General features: G+C 41.8%; 1 protein-coding gene across 2 annotated transcripts in view; it reads right to left on the reverse strand.

Annotated features, from left to right (window-relative positions):
- The window catches only part of MAML3 (mastermind like transcriptional coactivator 3), a 414602-nt gene that overhangs the window by 159132 nt on the left and 240887 nt on the right, over positions 1-14583 (reverse strand). For both annotated transcript variants that reach the window (XM_049632163.1, XM_049632162.1), the window contains exon 2: positions 10266-11876. In XM_049632163.1, the coding sequence (XP_049488120.1) occupies positions 10266-11876 (1611 nt within the window). The remainder of the gene's footprint in view (positions 1-10265; positions 11877-14583) is intronic.

Below are 14583 nucleotides of genomic sequence, written 5' to 3' on the forward strand. Positions count from 1 at the left end.
TAAGCAAAAGGAACATATGATAGTCTGTTACTACTCTAAATAAAGAAAACAAACATTTTCATAGTAATATGGATTTATTGAAAACTAAAAGCTTGCAAAAACAAAAAGTCCAACTATAAAACACAGGAGTAGCTATTTGAGGCTCAATTTAACACAAACTTTTAAAAAACTGCCATGAGCTTGCTTCACACCTTTTGTGAAGTGTGGAACAAGTATCTCAGCAAATGAGAAATACATATCAGAAGAATAAGGTAAATAATTACTAAGATTTGATATTTAGATTTATATATGACTTAATCGTCATCCTTCAGAAACTATTATACTACCCTAATATTTAATCTCATGATCATAAATATTTGATTCATTTCCCTTTCATCTTATCATATATTCAATCACCAAGTTCTGTTGCTTCTTTCCTTTAAATGCTGTGGTGCCTGTTTTCCCATAAATTGTAAAGGACACATCCAGATAGAGATTCTTACTATCTCCAACTTGAAATGGTAGGAAGTCCCATACATTTTACCTCACTATTCCCCAACATAAACCTCTCTCTCCAGCCTGGCTATAGTCTGCATTGCTCACATAAGGAACAACCCTTTGCTTGAAGCAGAATGCCTTTCCACTCACTCACCATCTGATCTAACTCCTGGTCATTCTTGGTCCACTCAAAGCTTATCTCCCCTTGGAAGCTGCTCTTTTCTACTCCAGTAGACTGTACTGACCCTCGCCTTCCCTCTGCCCATAATCCCTAATAGAGAATTTAGTAAGGTGGCACTTACCCACCTGCTGCCTTGTATTGACTTAACCTGTGTGTCTCCTTACCTCCCTGACCAGAGTGCACATTGTGGGACACTATAGATGATGTTATTCTGGTATCTCTTTTTAGTCCACAAGATTTAGCATTTTAGAAGTGAATATACACAGGAGAGTATGCTTGGTCAATTTCACAATTTTCCACACTTGCGACAGACCCTTAGCCCAACAGACTCTTGCCAGGGAAAAAACAAAGCTGGACCTCCTCTCTTATGTGTGAATGCCTGGATATCCATTGGGAGGCACTGGGCAGTGGGGGCTCTTGTACAGCGAATGACCTTGAAAGGAAGGGAATCTCAAACTCAGAAAACAGAATGAAAACAGGCCTCCAGCACCACCTCAAAGCTCAGGAACACCTGGGAAGTGTGCCTGAATTCCATCCTTGATATAACAGTGTCAGAATATGGAACAGAAGAGTCGTGGCTCTCCTGATGTGTCTGCAAGCAGTCTTGCCCAAGGAGGATGTCCCCACCAAAGAAGACTTAAGTAAGCCTTGTGCTTCCTCTAATGTGTGAACTTCTATTCCATGACAGTCTCTCTTCCTACAGATCCTGAGGGAAGCAGGTCAGCTCACACAAGGCCACACCCTCAGTTGGTCCTGAAACAGAGGAATGGACAGCCAACACTCTCTTGGACAGATGAGGGAAATTCCATCCTTCACCCAGGTGGGAATGGGTGGGTGGCAAACAGTGCAGGATGGACTGCTTTGTCCTATTAAGAAAATCAACAGGAGTAATTCTATGATTTACAAAACATAGCTAGAATCCACAAGATTTGATCTCTTAAAATCTCACTCTATCCTAAGAAAAAGAAATCCATTAAGTGTAAAGTAACCTAATTTTCCCATCTTACTTGAAATGATACAGGCTTCGACCCTACAAAATTTATAGTTCCAAGGCAATAACTGCCATATATAAATATTGAGTGTGAAATAAACAAGTTGTTTTAATTGCAGATTGAGTTATCTCATGTACAATTTCTCCATTAGAAAAGGGTAGTGGTGGTGGGTTTCTTATTAGAAAAGTGGTAGTGGTGGTGGGTTTCTTATTAAAATGCACACTCCCAGGCCCCATCCCAGACCTACTGACTCTGAGTCTTTGGCAATCGAATCTGATTACCAGCATCTTGAACAATTTCCCCAGGTGATTCTCAGGTCCACAAAAGCTTTGGAACCACTGACTGTTGGGGTGTAAGCGCTCTCGTTAAGCAAGAATATTCTTGTCTCATGAAGCCTTTAAGGGGTATTCTCATAAGGCACTAATTCTTGCACAAAACTATTACATAACAAATTCCTAAAACTTTTTCTTTTCTGCTATTTACTCTTCGCCTCATATTTCTAAGACTGACAGAATATCAATCAGGATTTTCAAAATATGCCAATGTGTTTATGGAAATTACTTATTACACCCATCAATACGAACACTTCATTTATTTTCTGGATTTTTGTAGCACTTCTGCCCACTGGTTTCCCCTCAGCCGGGAGGCCGTGGATTCAGTCAGTGATGAGTGTTCTGTCAATATTTTACCTTGCATCTGAGTTGCCGGATACTATTGGCTTTGTCAGGGTCATGGAACCTAAATTGTTTTTATAGTCCTTGAAGTAAGTCAATATTTTCAAGATTCTAAAAACTATTCAATGGTTATAATCACGAGATCTTATTCTAAAGAAGCACAATGATCATGTTGACACTGCTGTCCTTTTGAAGGCATGTATTTGACATATGTAAATTTTATGGTAAGGGAGCACTTTAGGTTTTATGAAACCAGCTCTATTAAAGCCCCAAATGTTAGAAGCAATAATGTGAAATTTGCTGTAAAACATAAATTTTCATATTAGACAGTATTCGATATTCAGATAGAAAAATGCTGAAAGCCACTGAGGGAGCCTCTGGTAGGCTGAACACTCACATTTATCTTGGCTTCCTCCAATGCCTCATTACAACGAAAATAAAGGGATAAAAATGATTAAACATTCAAGAACAAAGAGGATGGGAGATAGCAACAGCAATTGAGGGGTATCAACAAAATTTTGGAAGATGAAAATCAGATGGCTGAGTGGTAAACAATTAGCAGCTTAGAGAAGGCTAAATCTAAGCCTGCGCGTAGGGGAAGCCAAAAATAAAGCAAGATGATTCAAGCCAAAGAATGCTATAAATTCTCAGAAATTAGAAGGACCTCTAAATACCAGGGTGGGAGGTGGGACTCACACAAAAGTAAAATTGGTTTAAGTCCTGTATAATTAAGAGGTCGACCAGATATACTCCCCCACACTGAAAGTAGGAAGGTACACTACTGAGAGAAAGATTAAGCCACAAGTCTTTGGAATCCTGGATCCCAGCCCTAGCTGAGGGTGAACTGAGGAGCCATACAAAGACAGGGAGTTGATTGAAAATCTACATAATATTTAGTGAGATGCCCCTCACCATCACCTCCACCTACCAACTCCCTTCCCCTGCTCAGTTCTAAAAAGCCAGCCTCCAGATTTACAAATTTCGGTAGTGAGATTGAAGGAATCTTTTCTAACTGGCCATAGTGGGTAAAAATCTACAGACACTGACCCAGTGAAATGGCTGGGTCCTAGCCCGATCCATCTATAGCAAAGTCCCACATATGACAAGCCCTGTCTGAGCACACAGAGCAACTAATTAGCTATATTGTGCCTCATTCTTAAAATAATTAGACATTTGAGAAAAGCTTCTAACATGAAAGAAAGAAAAATCAAATGAACATATGGGTAAAGGGTGCTTGGGAGAAACCGAGACAAAGCAGAGATTAAGAGAAAATGTAATTTAATTTAAATGGTAATATCCTCAAATCAAAAAGGGTAAATGAGAGAACAAGAAAGAACTTATGGAACTTTGAAATGTGATAAATAAAATAGAATGTTTAATTTTAGAGTTGGAGGATAAGGTTAAGGAAACCATATAAAACATAGAACAAAAGGTCAAAGATACGGAAAATTGAAAAGATACGAAAATTAGAGAAGAATCCAGGAGGTCCAATACATGATGAGGAAAAGTTCCAGGAAGTTAAAAACGGAGAAAAAGGAAGGCAGAAATAATCAAAGAAATAATACAAGAACACATCCTAAGAACATTTTTTCCAGATTTCTTAAGAAAAAGTTCATAGTACCAGACACAGTGAATGAAAAATGGCTACGTTAAGCAATATCGTTATGAAATTTCAGGAATACAGAGAAGATCTGGAAAGCTCTCAGAGTGGGGGGAAAAAAAGCATTACATACATAGAATGGGGGATCCAAATTTCACTAGATTTTCAACAGTATGAAAGCCACAGGATCTTGAAGAAATGTCTCTGAAATTCTGACCGAAATGTTTCTAAAGTATAATGCTACAACTGGCAAGCTGTTCATAAAATGTGAGGATAAAGTTATTTTCAAAAATAGTTTTCATGAAAACAATCTCTTGAGTGCCCTTTCTTAAGAAGTTCTGAGGATGTGCTCCAGCAATTTGAAAGACTAAGCCAAGAAAGACATAGAGGGATCAAGAAAAGAGGTAACGGGACTCAGAGAGGGGTGAAACATTCCAGGAATAATGGTGAGGGGCAGTGACAGTACTTCAGTTAAGTAACAGACCAAGAAAACTGTAGAGAGAAGAAGCCTGGAGCAAGAGGGTATAAACCTTCAGGAGAGGCACTGAAGGAAAGAAAGAGCAATCGAGGAAGAGAAAGAGAAGAGAGAAGGGAGAGAGAAAAAATAGGAAAGAAAATATAAGAAAAATAGATTGTTTGATATTTTATCATACCTCAAGTTTTACAGAGTCAGACAAGTTTGAGGATGGATTGAAGGTAGCTGTAAGGAAAACACCAAAAAAAAAAAAAAAAAGAGGTCATTATTAACTCCAGGGAAAACAAAAAGTTGTACAAGAAAGGAAATAGAATCGTAATATGCTACATAATGAAACTGTAATGTGCAATGCAAAAATAACTCATGTAAATACGGAATACTTTAAAATCGTAATTTGTGCTGTAACTAGTTATATTGAGAGTTTGGGGAAAAGAAAAAAAGACTCTGTGTGTGGCGAGGGGGTTTATGTTTGTTTGTAAGGAGGTAGTATAAGCAGGTTAAATCCTCATCTTCTATAGAGCCAACTAATTGAAAAATTGAGAAACAGCAGTTGATGGAGATGAATAAGATTGAAAACAGCTTAAGAATGGAGGGGATGAAGCAGTGCACTCCTGCTTCTCCCCAGAAGCCTTGTAATACTACTTGACTTTCGAAACTGTGTCATGTATTATTTGGATAAAATAAACAACGTATTTTGAGGAAACTAAACAAAGGGGCTCCAGGTTTTTAAAGATAAGGAAAATGCATTTCCAAAGAGATTTCCAAGATGGCTGTGAATACTAGAGGTCTGTGCTTTTTATGTAGATTTTATGGCTAAAAAGCTCATAATAATATATCTCACATGGTACCCAGCAAATTTTGGCAAAATCAAATTGAAAGGGAAAAACATTCTACAAAATCTGAGCACACATATTCTCACTGTGACATCCACAGCCACACACGGCAAAGGCCGTGTAAAGAACAAAGTAGCACAGTAGTCTATGATTTATCTAGTCTTAGGATAGTAACTACTAAAAATTAACATCACATTTTGGAAATGAATCACTTTCCACAGTTCCATGGAGGAATTAGTTTTGGCCTTTGGGTATCCCTGGAACCTTCCTTGACCAGGAGGCAGTCTCTTGCTTCTGGTTTACTTCTTTCAAAGCCGCTCCACTGTTTTTTGTTTGTGTTTGTCAGACGCAGAGACTGAGTTTGCTGTCCCAGCAAACTCATTGTTGTTCTGTTGGTTCAAGATAACCACCTCCTATCATAGGATTCTTTTTAGACCTGTCTTTCCAGTTCTTCTATTTGATCTCAAAAGCAGCTCTGTGTTATTTTTACTAATGCTCTCTCCACTGGAGCTGATAATCAAGCAAACACAGTTTGGGCTTGAACTTTGATAATTGCCATGTTTAATGATTTATTAAACATCGTTATGTTGAAGACACAGTGTTAGGTACCATGAGAAACAGCGAAAACAGAGAGACAGACGCACAGAGAAAGAGAGAGAGGCAGAGACAGAGGGAGGGAGAGAGAGAAAGAGTGAGAGTGAGAGAAAGAAAGAAAGATCTTGCCTTTGAGAAATGAGAATAGGAAAAGATAATAGATAGACATGAACAAAGTAAGTTCTGGTTATTTCAACCCAGAAACACATGCTTTAAAAATTAGAGAGCAATCCAGAAGGTCCAATATATGATGAACACAAATTCCAGAAAGTAAAAAAAAAAAAAAAAAAAAAAAGGAAAAGGAGAAATGATCAAAGAAATAACGGAAGAACATAACCCAGAGAAGATTCTAAAGCCTGTAATGGTGGAAATTTTATTGATACTTTCAATGTCACTGTTTTAGTTGAAATTTTACGGGAATTAAGAAAAAAAGTAAAAAGAGGATGCAGAAAGAAAAAGGAAAAGAGAGTGAGTGTGGGGAGCGGGTTTTAGAGCCATCTCTAGAAGTGGGGATTCACAACGAATATATGTAAATGAATAGAAAATAATGGTATCACTTCAATCCAACTGGCAAAGTGGATAAATAAGGATTTTTAAAAAAGAATTAGTGAAGGGGCGCCTCAGTTGGTTGAGCATCCGACTTCAGCTCAGGTCATGAGCTCGTGGTCTGTGAGTTCAAGCCCCTTGTCAGGCTCTGTGCTGACAGCTCGGAGCCTGGAGCCTGGAGCCTGCTTCGGATTCTGTGTCTCCCTCTCTCTCTGCCCCTCCCCCGCTCATGCTCTGTCTCTGTCTCTCTCTCTCTCTCTCTGTCAAAAATAAATAATCATTAAAAAAAAAAAAGAATTAGTGAAGCATAAACCTTTTTTAAAATAGGGGATCTCCTTTGCTTAAAAAGTATTTTTCCTGAGGGGCGCCTGGGTGGCTCAGTTGGTTAAGCGTCCGACTTCGGCTCAGGTCATGATCTCACGGTCCGTGAGTTCGAGCCCCGAGTCAGGCTCTGTGCTGACAGCTCAGAGCCTGGAGCCTGTTTCAGATTCTGTGTCTCCCTCTCTCTCTGCCCCTCCCCCGTTCATGCTCTGTCTCTCTCTGTCTCAAAAATAAATAAACGTTAAAAAAAAAAAAGTTTAAAAAAAAATATTTTTCCTGATGACAGAATTAACATACACGTATGGTAGAAAATTTAGAAAACTCAGTTAAGTATAAAGAGGAAGATAATAATTACTTATAATTTTACCAACCCCAAATACCACTCCTAATATTTCAGCTATTCAATATTTCTCTATACATATTGAAAAACACAATCTGGACTATAACATACAAGCTATCGTATGATCTGATTATTTCACTCATCTTATGAGCATTTCCATGTGATTAATCACTCAATATCCTGATTTTCATGTACGTTATTTATTTTTCCACAACATTTATTTTGGTCCCCATTTTTCACTATCATAAGTTAACATCATGAGCATAATCTTTGTACATAAATCTTTGTTTAATTTTCTAATTGTAAGGGGTAATATATGAATTCTGAGTAGCAGAAACTAAATAAAACATATTTGGAATTTTTAAAGAAGCCTTTTTGTTCCTAGTTTTTGGTTCCCTCTTTTAAAAAAATATCCAGGTGAGTGAATTTCTATTCATTTCTGAAAGAAATGGCATTTTCTGTAAATATCCCAAGTAAGTAAACATCTCTATAAGATAATTACCTTAAAATAAATGTTTTAGTATTATTGGCTTTGATATTCCAGTCACTCATTAAAACTAAGTGTTGATTGTGGTCCTTGTGGCCAACAAACAGTAAAGTGAATTTTCACTAGCAACAGCAGAAAACAAATTTGAACTACACCTATGTATAATTATATTTTATATCATGCCTGTAATTTGAGCTCATATTTGTGCAATGTACTTGCATATAGTGTAATTAACTATTCTGAGAGCTATGTAAATACTGCTCCACAATCAGGTAAAAGCATGAAATAAATGGTATGTTTGCAGAAAGATATTCACATGTTTATATATGTATTTTGAAGCTTGTTTCAAACAGTGGTGAGTTAATATTTCATTAAAAAGTGTGCTTTTTGCTTGATGGTTCTTTTTGAGGTTAAGAAGTGATTATTCTAATGAGGCCTCAAACAGGCGGATTCTGTCTACCCTGAAAGTACCTCATGAGATGGAAGGAAAAGAGGAGGAGCCCACAGATTTAATCCAGAAAACCATCACTTTTGTTTCTACACTTGACTGAGTCCTTTCAAAGCATGACCTCTGTGGCTCAAGGCTTCAGTTACTCACAGTTAGGCAAGCATAAGGACCTGAAATAAGTACCTTTAAAATTTGTGTTCCAGCAAAGACAAGAACTTCGTCCCAAGTTAGCAAATTTCAAGACATTTAATGAGGGTGGGAAGTGAGGATGGGTTCACACGGCACCCACGTGTCTGCAGAGCCTGTGAGGTGGAATTAATCATCCTAGGTCTGGCTCGGAGGAAATACCTTTCTGTGGCTCCCGTAAAAACAGCAAGTGTAGCAGCACAATTTGTATTAAGATTAACAACAGACCATTCTGACAGCCTGTGATCTCATAAATGTCTGACGTGTCCGGGCTACAACAAACATCCCTGTACGTTCCCTACATTTTTACCTCCTACAGAACCTAATATTGAAGTGTATAAAATGTTGCATTTTCCAACGGCATTTTTTTTTTTTAATGAGACCAAGATAAAACATAAAAGCTCCCATTTCAATGGTGTTTTTCTACCAGCTGCTGATTACAGTTGGTGGAAACCAAACCATATTTCTATCCCGCCAGACAGAATTTCTTTGGAGCTGGCCGGCATGTGCAGACAAGAAACCACTGTGAGGTTTTGGGGTTGGAAGGCTGTGAAGGACAAGAATCGAGCCACAGAGCTCAGGCCTGTCTCTGCAGGCCAGCACGGGCTCCTCCTGTGCAGCCTCCACCGAGCTCAGGGAAGGTGGGTGTGGGGTGGGGCGGCCATACTGGGACATGCAAGATGCCAACAGCCCCTAGTGACTCGAGATCTGCCTGCCGTACTTCCCAGTGCTAGAATGTTTCCAATTGTGGACACACATCCAAGCACAAGTTAGAACCTGTTTGCAGAGGAGAGCCCTTAAAGCAAAGACTCTTGTGCAAAATCCTCAACTACGAGGCAAATGTCACCAACCTAAGAGGACTAAGGCACAAAATAGCAATTGGTAGTGAAATGATGGCTCCAGTGAATTCACCCATGTTGGAGGAAAGTCAGTAGATCAGTGCATTTCTCCAATCCCTTATTCCTTCAAGGAAGATAAGGTTTGTTTAAGGAGCTTTGGCTACATGAGGCACCTGGGTGGCTCAACTGGTGGCGTGTCCGACTTCGGCTCAGGTCATGATCTCTCAGTTTGTGGGTTCGAGCCCCGCATCAGGCTCTGTGTTGACTGCTTGCTCAGAGCCTGGAGGCTGCTTCGGATTCTGTGTCTCCTTCTCTCTCTGCCCCTCCCCTGCTCACGCTCTGTCTCTCAAGAATAAATAAATGTTTAAAAAAAAAAAAAAAAAAAGGAACTCTGGCTGCTTGCTACACTGGTCAGGATGACGGGAGTGAATGCTTGTCAATGAGGACTCACACTCCCCAACTGACTGCCACTCATTTTTACCACAGACCATTGAGAGCCCTACACCCCTAAACCAGAATGTCATAAAGAAAGACAGTGGGAAAAAGAGGAAAATTTATTTTGATCGGGCACTAAGATATATATTCACCATCAAATTTTCCTGAATTAGAGCTGAACCGGAGAGGTTTTATTGCACTCCCAGGTCACGAGGCTGAAACAGCTTCTAACTGTGCTAGTTCAGCAACAAATGTTTAAACGCTGAATGGTCCTACAAAAATCTATCCTCCACTTCCCTTTGAAAATACAGAAAGCTCTCCCACCTTGAAACGTCAAGAGTCCACATTTCCATTATTCGCCATTCAGTAAGATAGGTGAAGATGGTTTAGGGCCTTATAAAGCTGATGCAGAGATCCCTAAGTGCTCTGGCCTTGCCACCAACCAGAGTCTAGGACTATATGGCCCGGGAGAGATGCCACAGAAGAATCAGCATGTTTTGCCCTGCGACCTCTATGGCCTGCCTCTCTCTCTCTCAGTGAGAACTTCACCTGATTTCCGGTTTCTTCTCTGCCGGCAGGAAATGAAAGAAGTTTGACTCCTAGACATCCAAACACAGGAAAAGTCTCCCGTACCAACCTTTCCCATCTCTTAGGAGAAAAGAAACAACAACAGCAACAACAAAAACACCCCAAACCCGGCAACCACAGGAGGTGGTACAGGAAGGATTCTGCAGGTAATTACAGCGTGCCCCCACGGCCGCGTGGAGAGCATCGCCCGTGGGCAGTGGGAAACGCACCACCAGCACCGCTCCAAGCGCGCCTCGCTCTCGCACTTACCTGACCGTGGGACGGAAGCGCGGCGTAAGCCATGGGCTGGCTCATCACTCCTTTCTGTTTCAGGAGGAGCATGCGCTTCTGCTCCTCACTCAGGTGCGCGCGGGGAGCCTGGAGCTGCGGCGGTGGCGGCGGCGGGGGTGGCTGCTGTGGCGGGGGCGGGGGCGGAGGCTGCTGCTGCTGGATGTAGGGCATCAAGGGGTTTTTGTTGGGGTTGGCCATCGGCGGGGTCATCCTCTGACTCAAGTCTGCGTTAAAATGGGTCAGGGGCTTAGTGTTGCCGTACGTGAGAATGTTGTGCTGTTTGTTCAAGGAGTTTGTACCCAAGTTATTTGGCTGCTGATTGATCATATTCATGTGGTTCTGAGGGAGGTAGTTATTCATTGTCGTCTTCTGCAGGTTGTTTGCCATGGGAGGCACTATGGGGTTTTGGTTGTTAAAGGCTTGGGGGTACATCATTGGGCTATTTGGTTTTTCTGCAGAGAAAGCTGACCCGTAGGGGCTGGACGGAGGCCCCAGAGGAGACCAACTCGAAGTCTGGTTTGAATGTTGCTGCTGTTGCTGCTGCTGCTGCTGCTGTTGGTGTTGCTGTTGTTGTTGCTGCTGCTGTTGCTGTTGCTGCTGCTGTTGCTGCTGCTGCTGCTTCTGCTGCATGAGTTTGGCCCTTTGTTGCTGCTGTGCAGCCATCTGCTTGAGCTGTTCCGCTGGAGACATGTCGGAGCTGGGCACCGCCATGGGGCCTGACCCTGAACCAGCCACTGTCACTCCTGCCGGATTAAGGAGATAACCATTTCCAGGCCGAGGTGGAGCTTGGCCCGGAGTGTGGGCTTGGTTTGGAGTTTGAGGGGACTGGACAGCACAGTTTGCTGGTGAGCTCGCGGGGTTTGGAGCTGCGGGAGTGCTGGCAGCAGAAGGTAAACTAGTGGCCGTGGAGACCGTAGAAAAGGGAGGACCCGAAGAAGAAGGCCTCGCCTGGGGAGAGCCCATGGAGACGTGTGCAAAAGGAGAGTGAGAGGGGTCGCTCTTCACACTCACGCTCTCCTGGGAGAGAGGGGTCTCGGTCGCCGGCTGCGAGAATTCTGGCTCCTTCTTCTCTTCAAAGTCTTCGTTGAACAGGTCCTGTATGTCATCTTCGGGAACCGTGTTGGCCAACTCATCTATTAATTCTTGCCACTCCTGGTCATTCAGGTTAATGTCTGAGAACAGCTTGTTCTGATTGGAAAGAGACGTTTCTGATGTGTCTATGCAAGTAGGGTCATCTAGAGGCTCTTGCTTGAGGTCCTTGCTCTGCAGGATGGTGAAGCTATCCTCCAGGTCACTGCAACCATTAACAGGAAGTTTGATCTCTGGGAGTCTACCATTCTTACTTAGATCTTCTAGAAGCCCGGGCGTGTGACTTCCGCTATTCTGCAAGGGCAAAGAAGGCTTCAGGTCAAGTTGGTGAAGAGGAGAAGCTGAAGGCAGCGGCATGTTGATGGTTTCCATCCCTGTGGGAATGTCCTTTCGTATTCTCTTGCTGGTTGGAGAAAAATTCCCATCACAAGCACCATTCTGTTGGTCTCCATTAAGTGGTGATCGAGCTCCTTCCAACTTCCTTTTCACGGTCTCTTGGAGCTGGAAAAGACACAGGAAAGAGGGCAAGTAAACCTCCAAGTCATCATTTACTCTTTGAGCGAGGGGATGTAGCTGTGAACTAACTTTTAAATGCGTTAGAACACACAAGAAAGATGTTCTATGTCTAAGTTCAAAAGTAGCCAGGCTTCAAATTCTGTGGGAAAAGGTTTTATCCAAAAGAAGAGCCCATGAGGCTGAAAGACAGAAAACAAACTAAAGATTGGAGGGTGGGGAACAAAAGAAAAAGAGACAGTTAAAGGCAGTACTTCTCTTACAGCAGAGAATCATCTATTATTATTTCCCAAAGTGATGTTAAATGTGAGACTTGGACCCAAATGTGTTATACTTAAGGAAGATGTTAAAACCCATCTTAACTTTTTCTCACATCTTAACTGAAGACATCAAGGAATTAAATCAACAATATTTTTAAAAAAACACTAAAAATACTCTAAGAACATGGAATTTAACACATTTATTGAGTAGCACAGAGATGAAGATTAATGGTTAACATAACCCGTAACTTCCTTTCAGTTCTTATTTACTTGACCTCCCAACACTTTGGGATCTAGCAGCCCACACGTCTCTAAAAGCATGCTTCTGTTGCTTTCCATGATAGCACATTTTCCTGGATTTCCTTCTTTCTCTCCATTTGCTCTTTCTCAGTGTCATTTGGTCTTACGCGTTTTGTTCCTGCCCACTCTACAGGCCTGCATGATTACATCCATTACAACAGCTTTGACTATCTTCTCTAGGCTGGTGACCCCATAACAATGTACCCAGTCCAGGCTTCTCTGCTGAACTCCACATCTTCTTCCTGGATGCTTCACAAGCATCTAAAACACCACATGTCTCAACATTAAGCTGATTATCAAACACGATCCCCACCCATGTTAACTGTCTCAGTATCTACCCACTTCCCCACTCAATGTCTCCTCAGCTACCCAAACTGTGAACCTGAGCATTCTTCTCAAAACATCTCACATCACCAATCACCAAGTCCTATGGATTCTCCATCTACAATATCCCTCTAACATGCCCCCTCATCTCCAACCTCACTGCCACTATCCTAGGCCAGAATACCATTTTCTCTCACTAGATCGTTGTAATAGTCTCCTGATTGGTCTCTTTGCCTTGCCTCCATTCATCCATCCATTCACTCCTTCATCTGTTCTTTTGTCCATTGCTTTGCTCTCCAACAATCTATTCTCTAAACTGCTACCTCTTTCAAGATACATACTGTCCTTCCTGTTTATAACCCTGAAATGATTTCCATTGCCTTTAGATTAAAATCCAGACTGAGCCTACTTCACCTGGTTTTTGCTCATCATTCCAGGCTCATCTTCTTGCTTCTCTGTTTGGCATCACCTCCCTGTCCCCTGCCAAACATTTTCTATCAACTCCCCTGAAACTCTTTCAGGTTCTTAAATGTGTCAAGCTTCCTTCGGCCTCCAGGGCATTGTACATGTTGTTTCCCCCCCCCCCCCCGAAACATATTCTTCTCCCTCTGTCTCCGCACCCCCAGGTTAACAGCTACCTATCTTTCAGGTTATATCTTAGATTTTACTTCCTCTAGGAAATCTTACATCCCTTCTGCACGCTAACTACTTTAGGTACCTTCTTTGACCCCCCGATACTGGGTTGGATATCCTGGAATAAGTTTTTCCAAGCAATCTCCACTTCCCCATTACAGTTTCTCCCATACTTTGGGGCAGCTGCTTAAATGTCTGTTTAGTGAGCTCCAAGAAGGCAGGGACTATGACTGACTTGTTTACTGTGTATTCATGGGGCTGTACCTAGTGTTCAGGTTCATAGCGGCAGTTAATAAGTAATGACAAATTGAATAATTAATTCTATTGTCTAACTCACAGAAGCTGGAAGAGTTGAATTTTAGTCAGAGCAGGAGGCAGCCTTATTGACCATAAGGAAGGCCAGACTTGGAGACTCTACAAGAGTAATGGGAACTCTTACCCTGCAGAGTGTTGTGTTCACTTAGGTGGACTTATTTGAGAAGTCCAATTTAGAAAACTCTTGCTAACCCTATGGGTTTACTAACTATAAACCTAATTCATCTGTCTGCCCCCGTCCTTTCTGTCACAAAGGGCCAATGTGTGGGGCTCTGGTGAAAGAGTTTGGCAAAGAGTAGCTCCTGGGAAGTGCCTGCTGAAAGACCAAAGGAAGACTAAGTCAGGTTACAAGGGGTTTCAGTAACTCTGCAGAGTTGAAGGCAGGACGGCATGAGGAGGGGGGAGGCAGAATGGTCCTCCACCTGGGCACTCTCCTATTCTTGGCAAAGGCGCAGTGTATTATAGAAGCAAGGAAGAGAGGAGCAGAATTCCCTCTGACCCCATTCTTCACTCACACGTGGAACTGCCAAGGCTCTGGAGGAACCCTATGTATAATAAAACCAATCTGCAGATGATGTGGGGGATTCTAAGCAGTGCCACTTTATTGCTATTCTCTCATAAGTAGAGAATTCCATTTCAAAAGTAAACAGAAAAGGTCCTTGAATAAAAATCCAGTCTAACCCCTGTTCCCAAATCTTATGTGTTTAATCACAAGACCTAACACTGTCTGCATTCACTTGGTAGAAGCCCCAGAATTGCTGAAAACAAGGGTCTAACTGGGACACACTGGAGTTTGACTTCAAAGAAAACACGGGTTCAATCCATCCTATTAGGTAGCAACTGCTAGATAATTATGTTATTTA

This window comes from Panthera uncia, chromosome B1, assembly GCF_023721935.1.
Source record: "Panthera uncia isolate 11264 chromosome B1, Puncia_PCG_1.0, whole genome shotgun sequence".
NCBI lineage: Eukaryota > Metazoa > Chordata > Mammalia > Carnivora > Felidae > Panthera > Panthera uncia.